General features: G+C 38.0%; 1 protein-coding gene across 10 annotated transcripts in view; it reads right to left on the reverse strand.

The window, feature by feature from the left end:
• The window catches only part of Dmtn (transmembrane and coiled-coil domain 2 protein Dmtn), a 303,501-nt gene that overhangs the window by 11,201 nt on the left and 271,136 nt on the right, over nt 1-21,164 (reverse strand). For all 10 annotated transcript variants that reach the window (XM_083115574.1, XM_083115582.1, XM_083115575.1 and 7 more), the window contains 3 exons: nt 17,953-18,035; nt 15,013-15,221; nt 11,866-11,961 (listed from right to left, as the gene is read on the reverse strand). In XM_083115574.1, coding sequence (XP_082971700.1) covers nt 11,866-11,961; nt 15,013-15,221; nt 17,953-18,035 — 388 coding nt within the window. The remainder of the gene's footprint in view (nt 1-11,865; nt 11,962-15,012; nt 15,222-17,952; nt 18,036-21,164) is intronic.

The raw sequence follows: 21,164 nt of genomic DNA on the forward strand, positions 1-21,164 counted from the left end.
CGAAACATTGGAAGCTAATGTAGATTTAACCTGGCTGGTAACTCGAGAACACTTGTTCGAATCACGTCGCCAGGAAAGCTACAATTCCTATCAACAAACTGTTTTACCAAATCATATGTAGTGGATGATGATATCAAGAAATGGCAGTAGTCATTCATCTTGGAAGACAACAAAATGTCAACTCACGTCCACACCCTAGACTGCATTTTGCAGACCATTAGGTACTCAAAACCAGTATAATCTTATGTGAGACTTGTGTGGTGTGCTGTGCACATGTGTCTGTTATGAATTTCATCTTATCATCACCATTCATCCTTCTCTTCATGATTAGCTAAAAATGGCAGAAAAGTGAAGTAAAGTAAATCAAACCAATCAATCACAAAATTCTTGGATAATATCTAATGTAAGGATTTTGCTACACATATTACTTGATTCACTTAAACACTCAAAACACCTATTTGAAAGTTTATGAAAACTTGTATTGGAAATAGTCTATGCATCAATGCACTGCATGCCATAGTTCTTTCTTCTTAATGAAGTCAGTTTTTTGTCACATACCTTTACAGGGTTGTGCCTTGTATCTCCCAATGTCAGCAGGCAACCCTGGCACATGCGTGCAGGAATTTCCTATGCTTAGGCAGCTGCAAGTCTGCCATGGAACTTTGGCTGGATCAGACACAAATCATGTTGCAGGTGTTCATCCTAACATGTTCCAGGATCAAATATCACGTTGCACGTGTTCATCCGAACATGTTCCAGGATCACACACACACATCATGTTGCAGGTGTTCATCCGAGCATGTTCCATTCAAGAGATGCAGCAGACACCGTAGAGCATCATTTCTCAATGGGGCACGACCCACTGCTGGGTTCCGAGGGGACATTGGGTGGGTCGTGAAGTTGACTCAAAAATTTATTTACTGTGTCTTAAAAACCTATTACTCGTACATTTAAATTACTAAGATATAGTGTTTTAACAATTTAAATTAAACCCATGTTGTACGTAGTCTACATTCTACATTTCTGATATTTGCACTTTACCTTTGCTTTTTACCAGAATATCTCTGATAACTCAGATATCTGTCATTTTAGTTTCGGTTGCAACAATGAGTTCTTAATTATCTGTGTAGCACATGCATGTCGACTTAAGGTGTCGTTTGATGTTTGCTGCCGTCATTTGGATGAGGCATTAAAGTTGCTCATGCCATTGCTCCACCTCATATTTGTGTGAAAAGATATTCTCATCTCTTATTCAAGTGAAAAGCAAGTACAGAACTATACTTGACACAAACATAGATTTACAACTTAACCACGATTGAACCCAACATACACCAGCTTATGCAGAAATGGCAGCCCCAATCGTCGCATTAGTTCGGTGAGGTTTACTTTTCTAGAATGAAGTATGTGTAATTTGTTTAAGAAAGCATAAAAAGAGGGATTCTTAAAGCATTCGATGTTAGCAAAAGTATGATTATAAACAGGGTGCACACCCCTACAAGTAATTCTGTCGGTGCCCATGCTAATGGGTCCCATGAAATGTAATATCCTTCAAGGTACGTAGGTCTCTTGACTGAAAAAGGTTGAAAACCACTGCTGCAGAGGGAAGCGCTAGAATGCAAGATACACCTAATCTATCCTGACTACTTCTATTTTTACACATTGCCATTCGCTTTCCATTGCTGACCTCCAACCTCACTGTGCTGTACCACTGTGGCACAGGTTGATAACAATTCTCTTTGGACCATCACAGTGTCTGCTGCGTCTCCTGACTGGCACCTGTTTCAGATGAGTGCCTTCACTGCCAAGGTACATTCTGAACCAGCCAACGTCCCATGTCAGATACAGAGTCTTTCATGGGAGACTCCTGTTCATGCCGATCTGGGTTTTTGACCAGTGTGCAAATTAACAGGAGGGATGCCTGGGATTACACCCCCAGAAACAAAAAAGAGAAAAGAAAGATAGAAAATTATTTTTAATTCTGCCATGCATGTTTTATCCTCTACAAAAAAAAATGGTTTGATCGATTGATATGCTTTATTTTACTTCACTATTTGTGCAATTAAATTACGAAGATGGGGATGTGTGATGAAATTTATGAATGGACACTCACAAACTTACTTGCCCAGGCAAAGATTCGAACCCGGGACCCCTGGCATCGTAGCACAATGTGCAAATCACTCCCCCACGGGGGCCAGCCTCAAAGAAACTTGAATTGAAAGCATACAATATAGCATTTCTTAATGATGCAACAAACACAATTGAAATATCATTCGGTCCATTATTGGCCCAGCCATCAGAGATTTCCTTGCTAAAATGTATGCAGCCTTGTGGATTAAAGGACACCATTCTGCAATGGAGCAACTCGCAGAGCCAAGACACAGCAGGGTGTTTTCACTAAAGTTTCCATGGCATAGTGCTGATATTTTACAAGTATTAAAGTGTTCAACAAGGAACTTGTATGTAGGCAAGATGGACATTAGGTTTGAACTTGGCAATAGAAGATTTGGTCAAGTTTTCAGTGTTATTTGATTGATAGCTCTTTTTTTATGTATGAGTTTGGGTTTTCTCCTAGAATGTAAATGAATAAGGAATGGCGCAAACTGACACAGTTGAAAGTACACAATAATAGAAGCAAAAAAGTCTCAGTAAACATGGGTCTGCAAACGAGCCATTTGAGATCATTGCGAATGTGGTTACCAGCCGCCACTGACTTCATTGTTTGTAAACGTCATCCTAGTTGGTAAAATGCTAATAATACAGTAAGAGAAGTCATTGGAGATCTTATTGCTTTTCAAACACCCCCGGTTCATTTCGGAATTGGTCACAAGCATGTACAATTCTCTGTACTGATTATATCCATCCTCTTTGATTACAATGCCACCTCTCGGAAGTGTTCGGTTTTGTAAACAAAGAGCAAACCTCGGAACACGTATGTGTTTACAAAATCCATTCAGTGAAGTTTTCTAACCACACCTTTGTTGTGTATTTGGAACACACGCAGATCGCACTCAAGGTGTCGAATAGATTATCAATGATAAGCACTCATAATTCAACAATATTTAATTGATCACAAAATTCCATTCAACAAACTATTTTGATTTTATGTCTTTACTTCTTTTAACCATAATCACTCAAATCCAATCTGTCAGGTGGTTTTCTTTGCCTCTGACTTCTCCTTAACACTCTTGACTCTGCTGCTTCACGTCTATCTAAATCTATGTTCCCTCTTGCAGCTTCTTCCACCACTTCATGATTGTCTCCTCTCTCGTAATCCTTAAACGTATCATTCGCATCTAAATATCTTCCTTCGTGGACTTCTGAAGATGCGTCATTATTCTTATCGCCTGTTTCATCACTATCATGATGATATCCTCTATCATTTTCTCTCACATTTCTCCATTTTATCTGGTTCCCATGCACTAACTTAACATCTTTACCAACTTTAATATACCAAGTATATGTCCCTGCTCTCCGGACAACTTCACCTTGAACATAGGATGCACCACTGGAATCTCGGTTGGCAAGTTTCACCCAAACTTTGACACCTCCACTGGTATCCTCGCGTTTGATTTTATCAGGAATATCCTGCAACCGACCTATATCATCTTTCGGTCTCGGTTCAAATGCATACATCATTTCAGCAGGAGATATCAAATTAACGGTATTTGGAGCCATTCGGATACTATGTAGCACATCCAGCAAAGCATTATTTAAATCAAAATGCTTGTCATCTCTTCTAGTTTCGTACAATTTACATCTCAGAGCACTTTTTATAATTTGTACGTGTCTCTCAGCTTGTCCATTACTAGACGGATGATAAGCTGGTGAATGCATCAAAGCAATCCCTTGATCTTCACAATATTTCTTGAATTCTGCAGATTGGAAGGGAGGACCATTATCCGTAACTAAGGTGTATGGCTGATTATACCTTGAACTTAGTCTCGACATAAATCCTTTTACATCCCTGAATGATGTAGAAGATACAACTTCACGTTCTGGCCATTTAGTAAATGCATCAACAACGAGAAGCAACACTTTTCCTTGAAAATAGAAAAAATCCATGTGTGCTCTCTCCCACGGCTTAGTTACTTCCTTCCAACCATTGTATTCTTTCTTTTTTGTGTCAGGTTTTACAGCATTACAAACGTTGCACGATTTTACGTGATCTTCAACGCATTTGTCTATACTAGGGGTGGCCAGATCCGGATCCTGGCGGATCCGAAATCCGGATCCGGTTGGTTCCGGATCCTTAGGATCCGGATCCGGAATTTTCAGATCCGGATCCGGATCCAGAATTTTCAGATCCGGATCCGGATCCAGAATTTTCAGATCCGGATCCGGATCCAGAATTTTCAGATCCGGATCCGGATCCGGAATTTTCAGATTCGGATCCGGATCCAGAACTTTCGGATCCGGATTCAGAACTTTCGGATCCGGATCCAGAATTTTCGGATCCGGATCCAGAATTTTCGGATCCGGATCCAGAATTTTCGGATCCGGATCCAGAATTTTCGGATCCGGATCCAAAACTTTCGGATCCGGTACTTTCAGATCCGGATCAGGTACTTTCGGATCCGGATCCGGTACTTTTGGATCCGGATCCGGTACTTTTGGATCCGGATCCGGAATTTTCGGATCCGGATCCGTTTTGCCATCCCACATGCGCTTCTTTGGAAAGTAAGAATGTGCTTATAACATATTGTTACCTGCTAATATACATATATATATAATATACATACACACACATATATATATATATAGTGTGTGTGCTCGTGTGCGCGGTTTGTAATTAATTAATACACTTACTTACTAGGGAGGTCTAAGTCTCCCCCTCCGATTTCCATGAAACTTGGCAGGTGTATAGAGCCCCCCCTCAAATGTCAAGATGAGGAGAAATTGAAGTCCCCGAAACCACGTAAATATGGCATAGGAAGAAACAGGGGGCATACGGCCTCTCTATACACCTGTCAAATTTCATGGGAATCGGAGGGGGACACAGGGGTCAGATGATTCCCACGGCAATTTGTCCTAATCTTGACATTTGAGGCGGGTTTTGCCCCCTAAAACAGTATTTTAGCCGAAACAAAAAAACACGTATTTCTTCCTTTGGGCCCCTCTATACACCTGCGAAGTTTCATGAAAATCGGAGGGGAACACAGGGGTCAGATCCTTACTTCAATTTGTCCTCATCTTGACATTTGAGGGGATTTTGCCCCCTGAAACAGTTTTTAGCTCAAACAAAAAAACACGTAATTCTTCCTTCGGGCCCCTCTATACACCTGCCACGTTTCATTGAAATCGGAGGGGAACTCAGGGGTCAGATCCCCACTTCAATTTGTCCTCATCTTGACATTTGAGAGGAGGTTGCCCTCTAGAACAAATTTTTTTCCGAAACAAAAAAACACGTATTTCTTCTGCCAAGTTTCATGGAAATCTGAGGGGGACACAGGGGTCAGATCCCCACTTCAATTTGTCCTCATCTTGACAATTCAGTGGGTTTCGCCCTGTAAAACCGTTTTTTAGCTGAAACAAAAAAAAAAACATGTATTTCTTCCTTTGGGCCCCACTATACACCTGCCAAGTTTCATGGAAATCGGAGGGGGACACACAAATCAAATGCCCACTTAAATTTGTCCTCATATTGACATTTGAGGGGGGTTGCCCCCTAAAATCGTTTTTTAGCCGAAACAAAAAAAACACGTATTTCTTCATTTGGGCCCGTTTATACACACACCTACCAAGTATCATGGAAATCGGAGGGGGACACAGGGGTCCGATCCTCACTTCAATTTGTCCTCATCTTGACATTTGAGGGGGTTGTGCCCCCTAAAACCGTTTTTTAGCTGAAACAAAAAAAGCACTTATTTCTTCCATTGGGCCCCACTATACACCTGCCAAGTTTTATGGAAATGGGAGGGACACAGGGGTCAGATCCTCACTTCAATTTGTCCTCATCTTGACATTTGAGGGGGTTTTGCCCCCTAAAACCGTTTTTTAGCTGAAACAAAAAAAAACACGTATTTCTTCATTTGGGCCCGTTTATACACACACCTGCCAAGTATCATGGAAATCGGAGGGGGACACAGGGTCAGATCCTCACTTCAATTTTTCCTCATCTTGACATTTGAGGGGGTTTTGCCCCCTAAAACCGTTTTTTTATCTGAAACAAAAAAACACGTATTTCTTCCATTGGGCCCCACTATACAGTATACACCTGCCAAGTTTCATGGAAATCGGAAAGACACAGGGGTCAGATCCTCACTTCAATTTGTCCTCATCTTGACATTTGAGGGGGTTTTGCCCCCTAAAACCGTTTTTTAGCTGAAACAAAAAAACACGTAATTCTTCCTTTGGGCGCCACTATACTGCCAAGTTTCATGGAAATCGGAGGGGGACCTTTAGATAACCTCCCTTGTTAGTCTTACACTTTGTAATTATTTAACACTACATATATTATAATGTTTTATTTTAATTTGTAAAACTGTAACTGTAGAACAATTGTATAATTTTTCTATAACATTTCTATCTTGTTATATGTGTTAAAGGTTTCATCCTGGAATGGAATGTCTCACATTTATGTGTGTTTTCATTTCCAATACATTCGAATGAATACATATTCGTTTCAATGGCATTTACAAAATCACTTCGGACATTTGTGCACGAGTGTGTTAGCCGATGCGTAGCAAAGTATTTTAGGAACAACACTTGAAAAAAATTCTTGTAGGACTAAGGTGTGGTAATATTATAATGGGATTGAGATACGAAACTCTTGGATCCGGATCCGGATTTTCGGATCCGGATCCAGATCCGAAACTTTCAGACCCGGATCCGGATCCGCGGATCCGGAACTCTCGGATCCGGATCCAGATCCGGAACTTTCGGATCCGGATCCAGATCCGGGATTTTCGGATCCGGATCCGGGATTTTCGGATCCGGATCCGGATTTCTCGGATCCGGATCCGGAATTTACGGATCCGGATTTCTCGGATCCGGATCCAAGCAGATCCGGATCCGTTTGGCCATCCCTAGTCTATACCAGGCCACCAATATCTTTCACGCAATAGTAACTCCATTTTAACTACGCCATCGTGATTCTCATGAGCTTTCTCCAAAACATGTTGCCTCATTGAATTAGGTACAATAACTCGAGAACTCCACAGCAATATATCTTCTTCACATTGTAGTTCATTTCGTCTTCTTCTCAGCGCTTCGAATTCACTTGCATCTATATTTGGATCCTTAATCTTAGATTCTGGCCAACCTTCCATAACGTACCTTTTGACCTCTTTCAACATCACATCTTGTTCTTGCAAAGTTCGGAAGACATCTTTCAGACGATCCGTGAGCTTGATTGCATTTACAAACTGAATCCCGTCGATATCAACTGTTTCCCCTTGCAATGGCAACCTCGACAACAGATCCGCTACTTCAACATTCTTCTTGTACACAATTTCATATTCATAATTAGCCAAGAACAAACACCATCGTTGAATCCTGGATGAAGCCATAATGGGTTTAGCCTTTCCATGTTGAAGTAGTTGTTTTGCGGGTAGTGAATCAGTCCATATTTGAAATTGCTTTCCATAAATATATTTTCTAAATCTCTTCACGGCAAATATAATTGAAAGAGCTTCCTTTTCATGATGAGGATAAGCCATTTCATGTTGCGAAAGAGTAGTAGATGCACACTCTATTGTTTTCAATTCCCCATTAATTCTATGGCACATCTGAGCTCCTAGTCCATAGCTCGAAGCGTCACATATGATTACTGTATCCATGCTAGGATCAAACGGAGTTAAAGTTTCGGATGACTGCAGTGCTTCTTTAACCTTTTTGTACTGACTTTCACAGTCATCACTCCAATTCCAATGCACATTCTTCTTTAATAAATTGTACAAGGCTGGAATCAGTATAGTCATATTTGGAATGCACCTTCGAAAAAAATTAATGCCTTCCAAAAACGACTTCAATTCCTTCACGTCGTGCGGACGTGGACAATTAAGCAATGCTTCAATCTTGCACTGGCATGGTTTAATTCCTTCCGCTGATAGTTCATATCCTAAGTATTGAATGGATGATTTAAAGAACTTGCACTTTTCCAAATTAACCTTCACGATACATTGTGCTAACCTGTGTATGACCTCAATACATCTGCTAACCGTTTCATTCAGTCCAGATCCACAAATTAGAATATCGTCTTGATATGGAATTACATAATGCAGACCTTGCAATATCTGTTCAATTACTCTCTGAAATATTTGAGATGAAATTTTAACTCCAAACGGTAATCTTGTGTGTTGTAATAATCCCCATGGTGTGTTCATTACAAGCAACCTTTTTGCTTTTTCACTCAAAGCTATTTGCCAATAAGCTTTTTGTAAATCCAAACTAACAAATACGGCATTTCCTCTAACTTTCTGGAAAATATCCTCTAACAGTGGTAGGGGATAAGAAGCATTTTCTACATATTTGTTCAATGTACTTTTTAGATCGCAACAAATGCGTAAATCTCCATTTTTCTTTTTAATGACAACCATCGGACTGGCCCATTCACTAGTATTGACTTTTTCATAAATGCCATTTTCTACCAATTTATCCAATTCTGATTTTACTTTATCTTTAATTCCATAAGGTACATTGTAAAATCTCTTAAAAATTGGAGTTGCGTCAGGTTTTAATGGAATATCAGCTCTAAAATCTTTTATAGGCAAGCTTAAATCGCCATCAAATGTAGAATGAAATTCTTCCTTTATAATATCAACGATCCCTTGTACATTATTAGTTTTTATACAATTGTCACATTTATTTAATATATGCTGGACATTACGAACATCAGAGTTCATTGCATTATTTCCTGTGACATTGTGTGTAATAATATGAGACTGCAGAGAACAAGTTCCCCTTGCACAAATTTCAGTCAACTCACAATGTAACTTGGGTATCATAATTTGAATCCAACTTCTTCCTAAGAGCGGATATTCTAAATGACAGTTAATTATGTACAAATCTAGATGATAGAACTGATTTATCCACGCAACATTCACATTAACTTTTCCCAGTAAAGGTATTACATTATTATCAGCACCTTTCAATGTACAGTTAGGTTCAGACATTTGTACATTTTGCAGAAACTTTTGATAAAAATCTTTACTAGCTACAGATGCATAGGATCCAGTGTCAATCTCAAACTTGGCTTCATGACCATGTACATTAATATCTATTAAATATGTACGCTGGTTAATGTTGGAATCTAGTTCCCTTGTACACACTTTTATATCATTTTCCAAATCGTTGACCACATGTTGTGATGATTGAAGTTTGGATCCATGATCCACGATTTCTTCTTTATCAACTTTACTATTAAAGTTGATTTGTGCATCATTAGAATGCGTAAAAATAGTGGCAATAAATAAATCTTGATTTGCAGCTGTGTTTGTTGGACTAGCTTCAGAGTTAGGTGCGGATTCTAACTGAGTTGTATGAGCAACAAATTTGTTATTGAGTTCATAATTTGTGGATTTTCTACGTTCAATGTTAATCCTTTTATAACATTTCAAATAATTATGGTCTTGCTTCCCACCAAACGAACAAAAACTTCCTTCATAATGCCCTTGCACTTTGGACTTTGATTTATATGATTTTGAATTATTACCTTGACCATGAAGATTACTTTGCTGATTGCTAAATTTGGAATCAATCTCATTTTTACGTGAAACTTTATTCGCTTCATGAAATCTTCTGTCATTGCCCTTGCACTTAATATTATTCATTGTGCCTTTTAAGTTCACTTCACGGTAATAATCCTTCATATCACAGTCGAGTTTTTCCATTTGTCTAGCTAACTCAAAAGCTTTCTGGAATTCCATGATATTTTCTGCTATTATTTTCTTCCTAATAACGTCAGACCTTAAACCGCTCACGAACGTGTCAAACAATGCAATAGGTAAAAACTCACCATATCCACATGCTTCACCTATCTTTCGGAGCCTTCTTGTAAAATCTTCAACCTTTTCTTAATTTTAGGCGTTGCACTATAAAATTACTACTTGGATTGTAATAAGAAATGAGCCTATCAGAAATTTCTTTGAATGATTTCTTCTCTGGTAATATTAGAGAGAACAACTCGCGTAAAACTTCATAAGGTTTGCCGCCAATTACAGATATGAATCTAGGAACATTGCTTTCCTCAGATATGTTGAAAACTCTGCAATAATTATCATATCTTTCCAAATAAGAGTTAATGGTTCCTTCATCTGGATCATATTTGTCAAATCCTGGCATGTACGACATGATGCCTACAGCAACGATTAAATCCAATTAATCATAGACAAAACTCACCTAAATCTGTACTACGCCGTTAAATATCCCATCCTTGTCGCCATTTAATACATCTGTTGTGTATTTGGAACACACGCAGATCGCACTCAAGGTGTCGAATAGATTATCAATGATAAGCACTCATAATTCAACAATATTTAATTGATCACAAAATTCCATTCAACAAACTATAATGAACTCCATTTATACAAGACAAAACACAATCTCACTTTTACCTACATCTTGACAACTTCAAAGGTCTTATAAACCATACAGACTATTTACGCAATAAGCGTCACACATACGACAACCTTCACACACATTATTAGCATTTTACCAACTAGGATGACGTTTGCATACAATGAAGTCAGTGGCGACTTGTAACCACACATTCGCAATTATCTCGAAAATGGCTTGTTTGCAGACCCCTGTTTACAGAGACTTTTTAGCTTCTATTATCGTGTACTTTCAACTGTGTCAGTTTGCGCCATTACTTATGATACACACTGTATACTAACTATTTCTAAATTACAAGTAAATGTTATCATTAGAGTGTGGATTTTGCATATTTGCATATTCTATTCCGGTCCTCTAATTAATATGCAACCGGGTTCTAAAGTTATTTCAGAGCATTCCGAACCGAAGTAGGGGGGTTTTAAAGTGCATATAAATGCATATTTAAGGTGTTTGTGCATATTTACTGCGTAAGCGCATATAAATGCATATTACATGAAAAAATCATTAAATTCATAGTTTTTTTACATATATTTGTTTACTTGGTTAATGTTTCGTCTGTGGAGTGTTTCTGAGAGTAAAGTTTTCAAGCACAGGTGTTCGAAAACCTCTGTTTATGCGCTGCATGGCAGACGGTCCCCCCTCCCTCGCGCATACCTGGCAATGACACAGAGAAAACGTGCATAGCTGCATTGAAATATTGTCCAGTGACAAATTGTAGTGTGGAGCGCACCTTTTCTTCATACAAGGATGTACTAACCGATAAACGGAAAAAATTCATTCTAACCAATTTAGAGAGATATGTTGTAGTGCACTGCAATTTACATAAATTCAATGCTACTTAACGGTTTTCGTTATATTGTGTTTAACAACTGGAAATAGTAAATTCAATTAAATACAAGATTTTGCAACCTTACTTGACATGGAAGCTGTTGTTACTTCGTCTTTACCTTCAATGGTCACTATGTGTGTGTAGTACTTTAAAAAATAAATGTATTTCGAGGAATTTTTTTGTGCCTATATTTTCCCTTTAATGCATAATTTGCATATTTAAGTGCATATTTTACTTGTTTTAAGTGCATAGATGCATGCATATTTTTCACTTTTTTAGTGCATATTGATCCGCACTTTAGTTATCATAAGACGTAATTACCTACATTAGAACCAATGTTCGGTACCTGCAAGGCAATAGTTTAATTTACTTACTTACTGGTAAGATACAAATTTGCATCCCCCCAAAAGCCTATCTCCCACAATGAAATCCACTCAAAAAAAGGCTGTTACTTTACAACTACAGAACATTCTATACTTTACCTTCAAGTTCTCTACTTCTTCCTTCAACCGCTCAACTTCTTCTTTCCTTTCTTGCATCTGAATTAACACAGGCTCTATGTTGAGTGTGGAAATTTGCTGGAGAAGAGAATAACTAATATCACTACAGAAAAAATGCAAGCAAAATATTACATACAAGAGGGTATCAGTTTGTTCAAATAGTTAATACATTTAAAATAAATATGTTTCACAGTAAATGGTCGTTATACATGCAGGTGTGGCACTCGCATGTGAATGTCATTGTATTTTGTCATTCTTTTCAAATATATTTTACTTTCTTCACAATACAAAGAGTTAATAAACATATAAATATGAGTGTGGGTGCATCTATCACTTAAAAGGTAAAGGTACCCCGTGTACATTGCAACTTGTCATGAAGGTATATGGTGGGATTCAGTTCACAATTTCAGCAATTTGGAAGTGATGTGATCAGCTTGGAAGCGGCCCCGGCGCCCATCCAGTGTCGAATAACATGGGTACCTGGGGGAAACCCTGGGGGGTAAAGGCAGTCGGGCGTGATGCTGATCACATCACCCCCCACTCACGACCGGATCAAGAAAGTGTGGGGCGTTACCCCCACACCCCCTATACGCCTTCATGGCGTGGTGCTAAGCACAGGGGAGCACTTTACCTTTTTTTTGTGATCAGCACAATGTGGTTTTTATTGTTTATGTATAATTATTTCTCAGCAACAATAAAAATTTTGTTTCAACAATCATTCAGATAATTTAATTAGGAAATGTGCAGCAATGGAAACCATGAGAGAATTATAACCTTTCAGGTTTCATACAGTAAAGAAAGAAATTGGAGATCTCTTTTTCAGAACTTGCACATCCATTCACATTGAGAAGTGGCATGCATACGAGGGGGTTGGTGGGGGTCATAACTTCCCTTTGGTCCTGTATTCCTAAAACAAAAAGAACATTAAAGGCAGGAAAACATTGCAATATGAGGACTCTCTACTAAAAGTATTATTCATACCCACTGCTTTTGAAAAATCCTGGGTATGCCACTTATATTGGGCATTTGAATTCAGAAAATTTGTCAATCCAAGAAAACATAAGAATGGTCATTATCTATAGTCAGTAGGAACAGCAGTGGGAGTGGTTGAAGAAACTTGGAGGGTGAAATGGACATAAGAGAATATTTTATATGTAGCATGTGCACTTCTAGAGGAATTTTAGGGGGCAGATAGTACCTCATTTCTAGAAATCTGTAACGAACCTGAGCGTTTAAGGTTTTATATTTGTAAGAAGTTAAGATTTTTAAAATGTTTGTTACTTCAAATAATGTGCAAGCTGTCAGTTAGATTGATACAGTTGTGGTTGGAACTTGTTTATGTGTTTAGAAATATGTCAATCTGTTCGTGTTGACGTCACTTTCTCATCTCAGCAGAGGAAGTGAACCCACCTGAATGTTTTTCACCTGACAACAGACTGAGTTAGAAAACAGGTGAAGGTGAAAAATCAACAGAAACGTGGTAACTGTTAATGGAATGCCTGAATAGTGTAATTGGTAATTATTTTAGTTTCATTCTAGCTATACTCCGAAATAATAATTAAGTACAGAAACTTTCGTGTATTTACGTTTGTCTGGTCCAATGTTAAATCTACATATATGCATTTGTGTTTAGTGATTGTGATTTGATATGTTATAGAATTGTTCTTTACGTCGCTTCAGAAAAGCAAAGAAACATATGTAAATCAGTACATTGCTTGTAGGTCCACATATGATAGGAAATCTATGTGATTATGAAATATAAGTGATCATAAAACTGCGAAAACTTTGAAAACCATGTTGTGTTTTCTTTCTACCCAGCAAGCCCTGATAAGTGATAAAAGAGTCATGTTCCCGACAAAAGTAGCAGCGGACTAACTTTGTGACGACTGGTGTCCAACTGGAGGACGTTTCAAATCCTATGGCTAACATCATTTGTTGTTGTTTATGAATGGTTCCAAATGACTGGAGAGAGAAAGAGAGAGAGAGAGTGGAGAAGTGGGGGACCTCTCCTTCCGAGGAAGGTTCTCTCTCTCTCTTTTTTATTTCGACCTCTTCTCTCCTCTTTCTCTCTGTCTCTTTCCTTCTTCCCTCAAGAAAGAGAGAGAGAGAGATGAAAGGGAAAGAGAGCGAAGGCAGGGAGAGCAAGAGAAAGAAAGAAAAAATGGTCCTTCCCCTATTCTTCTTTCTTTATCTGTTCTTCTTCAATTTCTCTCTCTCTCTCTCTCTCAAGGAGACTGGGAGGGGAGATGTGTCTCTTAGACCCCTCCACCCAAAGAGAGCGAGAGAGAAAGAGAGAGAGAAGGAGGAAAGAGAAATAAATAAGGCGCCCTGCCCTCTCTTCTTTCTCTTTATTTGAAAGGAGAGAGTGAGGTCTGTTAAAAAAAAAGGAAAGAGAAAAGAGAGCTTTCTTCTCTTTCAGGGAGAGAAAGGGGGGGGAGAAGGATGCGAGAGGAAAAGCGAGGAAAAAAGAGAGAAAGAGCTCACTCATTCTCCTCCCCTTTCTCACAAAAGATAAAGAAAAGAAACTATAAGGGGAGAAAGCAAGAGAGAAAGAGGAGAGAAGAAGGAAGAAGAGAAAGAGGAAAGGAGGGGAGAGGGAGAAGTGGAGAGAGGTCGCTCTTTCTCTCTAGAAGAAGAAAAGGGGTTCTTTTTTCTCCTCCAGGAGAAGGTCAAACTGCACATCCCCTCTACCAGATTTGCCCTAATGTGTCATTATTGACACTATATATGCACAATTCAGTGGCATATGATGGGCTCAGGGGTAATACATAGTATGCGACATTCTAGTCATTATTGAATTCCTTAAGCAGAAAGGTTATTTTAGAAGTTACACTGTAGATAAAATGTTCTCACATTGTGTTAAGCAATTTCACAAGGGATCAATGAATCTGATGCAAATTCCATAACATGGCAATTACATGTGAAGGATGGCTCTTTTTATTTTGTAACTCAATAATGACCAAAATGTCATCATGTCTTACCCCAAAGCTCTCTATATAATAAAACTTGCACGACATAAAACTACATTAGCTCTATTTTTCATAACTACTGCTGCCTGGGGTCAGTATGGGACTCCAACATGGAAGTTAATGTTAAAAATAAAAAAACAATTGCAAGCTCTGAATGTACCTGTGGTTGTTGCCTTGGCGAAGATAGGTGGGTCACGTTCGCTGCAGGTAGACTTTCACTAGTGACAGAGCTGTTGCACTCTGATCCCTCGTCCGAAGGGAACTTCATCGCACTGGAGGACACAGGAGGGCCGCTTAGCGAAGAACCTTGTGGAAGCGTCGCACTGCCGTGGTGAGTCTTTTCTTCTTCTGATGTCTCGTCTCCATTCCCTTTGGAAAAGCAACGCTAAGATCAATACAAGCTACGGAAGCTCAATAATCATTTAACTCTACATACTGTTAACTACAGAGTGTCTGTAAAGTCACTGTGCAGCAAAATAAATCACCATGTTTGTACTCTCTTGAGACAATTATCTCGTAGGCTTAGTTTTAATCTCGAGCATCTCATCCTCAACAGATTCTTCAAATCATTCTGCATCTTACACACTTCTCATTTCATGAAACACTTTAATCAGATTTCACACCTCTTCATTGTGGGGAACTTTTATCTCTGGAAATTGTCGATTGATTCTTTTTCTTTATTTCGCTTTCTACCACTTTTGGCTAATCATCAAGATCAGGATACATGATAATATGATGAAGGAAGGAAGGTTAGATACCTAGTGGTTTGGTTCCCACTTTAAACTGTAGACCCAGTCCTGATTAGTCTTACTGTGCATAAAGTGAATTTAAAACACCAACTTAACCAATCTATCATGAAGGGAAATAACACCCATGACCAGGCTGAGATTTGAACCACACACACCTGGCATCGTAACATGCTGTGCTAACCACTAAACCAGAGGTCGACTCTGAAAATATTTTGCTTGACATCATCCATGTATTTACCTCCATTATGACACACTTGTTCCACAAGAATGTTCAGTCTTCTATGGCCAACACTGTTATTTGACAAGATACTGACTACATTCCAGCCTTTCTGCCATGATAGACTGGTCCTTGTTCTCACCGTGTGAAGAAACACTGAGGACCATTTCCAGCATCTTCTGTATAAAGAACAACAACATGGTGCTTCCTTCACTGCACAGTAACTTTACAGATTCACTGAACAAGCTATATTTCGTGAATAGTTTTGGTGTTTATTATGAACTAGCTGATTGCTCGGGTATTTATTTATCCCAATCTTCTATTAGACAGGAAAATAATGAATTCTAACTAGAGTGTAAAATGAACTTGGGAGTTGAACAGCATTGGGAGTGTCACTATTCATCTTAGCAACCCAGAAAACTATCGATTTCACACTAATATCAGTAGTTTTCGATTATTTTTACATCACCCCCACCCCTAGGGCTGCCAGGAGTGTCTTACCCCCACAGCATTTCTTTCCAGACTGCAAGTGATATGTCTACCAAGTTTGGTTGAAATCGTTCCAGGCATTCGAGTTATGACGGAACAAACATACATCCATTTTTATATACAGTACGTAAAAATATATACAGGGTGGGGCAAAATAATATTACCACTTATATGGTGTTGTGTTAGTGGAAATGACAAGAATCGATCCATCTGTGCTGTTTTTCTTCTCAGACGAGGCAACAACATTTCATGTGAGTGGTCGTGTTAACAAACACAACTGTGTGATTTGGGTTACTGAACATCCACATGTAGTGAGGGAACACATACGGGACTCCCCGAAGATAAACATATGATGTGGTGTTTCAAAGTTGGGAATGGTATTCACATTTCTGGTTCACAGGTTGAAGGGGTATATTAAATGTGTACGTTTCCTTTTCGGTGGTAAAATTTTTTTTTGCCCCACCCTGTATAGATGTATTGATGGAAACATTTTCAAATCGGATCACAAAGAGAGACTAGAAGGAGAGAGAGTTGGAGAGAGGACAAAGTTAAGGGAGAGATATGAAGAAAACCCTGGAAGAAATACTTTCATATTGATTGCCAACACAGCAACGGTGCTTTAACAATTAACGCAACCATCGTAATTGCAGACTAAATTCCTTATATTTCCTAACATTTTGATGTAGTATTTTTCTCTTGCGTGTCTTGCATTGTTGAATTATTCCTGTCGTAGTTTATGGTGGTTGCAAGCATTTAAACACACTTTTGATATTATTTCTCTTGTAGTCTGCAAATAACAGTTTTTTGTTGTGACGTTTCAGGAGAACACGTCTGATGAAGGGAGCGTGTGTTGTCCCGAAACATCAAAAAGTGTGGGAACCGCCACTTGCAGCGCCAAAACCCCATTGTGCGGTAAAAGAAGGAAGCACTATGCCTGCGCGGCAACAGCAGACAATGAAAGGACTGTGTCAACTAGCGCTGCCATGAGCACAAGCTGAAGGAACCATGCCGCCCGCAGCAAGACAGTACAGGCCTGACGAAGCCACCAGACTGGTGGCAAAATCGATAGCGAGAAAAAATTTACATGGAAAAATGAAAAGTAAGTTTATCGGAGTTAATAAAAAAGTGTGTTCAAATACTTGAAACAACCAAAAACTACAAGAGAAATAGTTCTGACATAGATATACACTATGGTACCTCGATTTTAAGTTTTTACAGCTTGGCCCCCTGAAAAACGAAATCGAGGTTCTGCTGTAATGATATATAATGAATGCTTTAGTAGCTAAACTCTGAATTATTTTTTTCTATCTTGTAACTAAAAACACATTTTTGTCAAAACAGTGAGAAAATATGAAAACCTAGCCACATCCAGTCCATCAACAAAGTACTTATTTTACGAACATGAGAACAGTTGCCACTTTTACATACAATAATCAGATAAAACTATTTATTGGATTATTTACTTTTCTTTTGTAAAGAACGAACAATCAACTAAAGCTCCATTTTCAATTTCTTCTACACAGAAGTTGAAACCATTAAACTGATGGACAATTAGGAGAATCATGAAACCATTTCATTCTTATCTTCGAGAGATCATTATTGCACAAATAAATATTCAAGAATAACCACAAAACTTTGTACTCACTTGCTAATGTATTAATATTGTCAGCACTTCCAAATTTGTTTCTAATGAGATGGGCAAACTCTCGAGGTTTTGACATCACAGTCCTGGTAAGTAGAACAAACCAGTATATTTAGTGAACCAGAATAAAGAGCACAGAAGGCCGTACATTCAGGTAAAGTTAAACATTTATTTTTACTCTTGTTATTTTAAAGTTGCACCACATTGTACATTGTTACTTGTATTCCACATTGCTTTTAGCCCCTCTACTTTAATTGTGACAATGAGGATTGACGTTGATTTGATAAAATCTACAGGGAAAAAACTCTCAAAGAAACATCCATGTCAATGCCAGGATTTAAAACTTGGACCACCAGCGGTAAGATGGTTTATGGCTCATAAATGACAAATACATTTCTCTAGGGAGAGTAGGGGGGGGGGAGATGTACACAAAAAGTGAAAGGTATTATGACAAACATAGCATTAACTTAAATACTCATATCAGCAATGAAAATCAACTTGTAGCATTTTATTATTGTTTTCTGCAAATTTGTAATTTTAAGGACCGATATGATATTGGTATCAGAAAAATAGTATTGAAAATTTATTCCCTGAAACTAGACAATACTTTTCTGGAGTGCAAGTGTCCTGCAAAGTATGCAAGCCTTACATGTTTCTTGTGATACGTATACACATATATGCATGTATCATATAGAGTTGCAGAAATCAGCTTCCATGCTCATTTTCACTACATGTCTAATTAGATACTATGGGGGTGTATAAAATATATAAAAATGTGCACTATAAAGAGTTATACTAATTAGATACTACTACTGAGACTAGTACCTACACACAACAGACATTAGGCCAATACTGCTATCAGGCCTTCTAAAATATAGTTTCACCCCAATAAAAGGCTTTTTCGTGCAGGTTTGAAGATATTTGAATTTGAATTTAAAATTTTGGGTGCGTCAGCACTCAGGCTATTTTGCACCAGTCACATTATATGGGGGCCAGCCCCTTACCATAACAAAAAATCTTAAAAACACTCTTTAAAAGCTGAGGCTGTAAACGGGCACTCAGCACACACAAGGACAAGAAACAGGACAAAACACACAAAATTATACTGGTCATAGGGCCAGTCGCCAGAGCCTCGTTCGTCTGCAAAATGCAGTCCAGGGTGTGCTACGTGGAAGTGAGGTTGACTTTGGGGCACCTACGTGGAAGGTACCCCTTACACCCCAGGATTGAAGAGATAAATTGAGAGAAGTTTTAATACCATAGATGTGCGAGGTTGGAACTAATAAATAGGTGATATTTCAAAGACATTCCATCTTTATCTTCAAGTATTTTAAGATTTATTTGCATTCATGGCACAAACATGGATGATAATCAGGGTGCATAAAAGTGATATTTCATGATTCTTTTTTTTTATTTCAATCGGACTTAAAAAAATTTAATTGATTTTTTATATATATTTATATATTTTTTTAAAAAATAAAATTGTTTGTGGCACCATACATATGCAGTAGATGTGTTTTTTTATAGAAAGGCTTTTTCTAGCAAATGGCCCTGTAAAATACTTCAACAGTTTGATTAAAGCAAATAAAAAACTACATGTAAATATACATTTTTCTGTTTCTGATACTGTATATATGAACCTACCATGGAAATGTTTGTAGAGTGTGTTAATGAAACTACTTCCAGCGTAATAAAATGTTCTGGATGTACTCTATAATTTTAACTAAAAAATGTTCTTAAAAGTATTTGCAGCTGAATTTTGGCAATTTTTGAAATGACAGCTCGCAATATATCAGCTGCCATGTTTATTTACAGTTTAATGATAATTAATTACACTATTTATGATTTAACATTATTAGTATTTTGTATATTTTTCTACACGAAATGTTTGCTATTTTTTGCCAATAAAAATTCTTGAATTTTAAATCAAGAGAAATTTAAGTGTGTTTACAGTTTACATATTCCATTTCCTTTGGTATGAGCTTCACCCCATCAGTACATATACCTTGTTTCCTTTCTTAGAGAGCATAATAAACACTATTAAATGATTACGAGATTAATGTACTTTCATCAAAATTCATTCTGATATCTACAAAATCCTCATGTACATTATTCTATAAATAATTTATTATTAAGTGATTTAAATGAGTGATTTTTTTTTTAAATCACCTGATTTAAATTTTGATTTCAATTGCAATTTACACCAATCCACCTTGATGAAAATTAACTTCATATAAGTAATAACAATTCTGTTTCCTTTGTTTGAAATATATTAATACAGTGCGTCCATTTCGATCTGCAGCCGAGAGATCGGGAGAAGCGTGGCGGGTGGCGCTGACGGAGATGCCGACATTTGCGGCCTGTAATGCCCACTTATTTTTATGGACATATGCAGACATTTATATAAATATTGCAAAACGAGCACTAACCTGTGTTATAACACACAAAAGTTATTCTGTAATTCATCCAAATTCTGCTCTTATATACACAAATAAATACGCTATAGAAACGATGTTAAAAGTCTCTGATAATAAAGCATTTTAATCATAGTTTTGACCAGTAACGTCCTGCTTAAGTTTATATGCTTGAAAGGGTTTTGTGGCAATGGGAATCGTTTGGAGGTTTCGAATGTGCAACACTGTTTCAAGATTACGCTGCAGACGAAACCGTTAAAAGTGAATGGAGTTCGTGAGCTTCCTTGCAATCTGAAATCTCCGAGCTCGAGTTTTTTGTTCCTTTGCGACTAGATGAAGACAGAGTTGTGAATATAGTGGCGAGCAATGTAAACCAAGAGCGTGTTAATTTCGTACTGTGCGCAAGAGTGTTATTCTTGGTTACTTGCAGTTACTTGTTTGTGTTATTGCAGTGTGTATGTGTGTTGTGTCAGTGAGACGATTGGAATGCCAGCCGCAAGGTTCACGTTAGAACAAAGATTTTTTTTATGTATGACACGTACGTGAAAACAGACTCATGTCGAGACGTGTGTAGGCAATTTGTACAGAAATTCCCAGGCGTTTCAACTCCACACAGAAATACGGTTAGACATCTTGTCCTTAAATTACGAGAAACTGTATCGTTAAATTTTAAAACACCTAAGCAAAAACGACGGATTCTAACCGAAGCAAAACTCGATGATATTGGTGCAGCGTTAGAACGATCTCCAAACAAACCTCTACACCATGTTTCACAAGACGTGGGCGTGTCAAAATCATCGG

The sequence above is a fragment of the Lepisma saccharinum genome, chromosome 30 (genome assembly GCF_977018435.1).
Source record: "Lepisma saccharinum chromosome 30, izLepSacc3.1, whole genome shotgun sequence".
NCBI lineage: Eukaryota > Metazoa > Arthropoda > Insecta > Zygentoma > Lepismatidae > Lepisma > Lepisma saccharinum.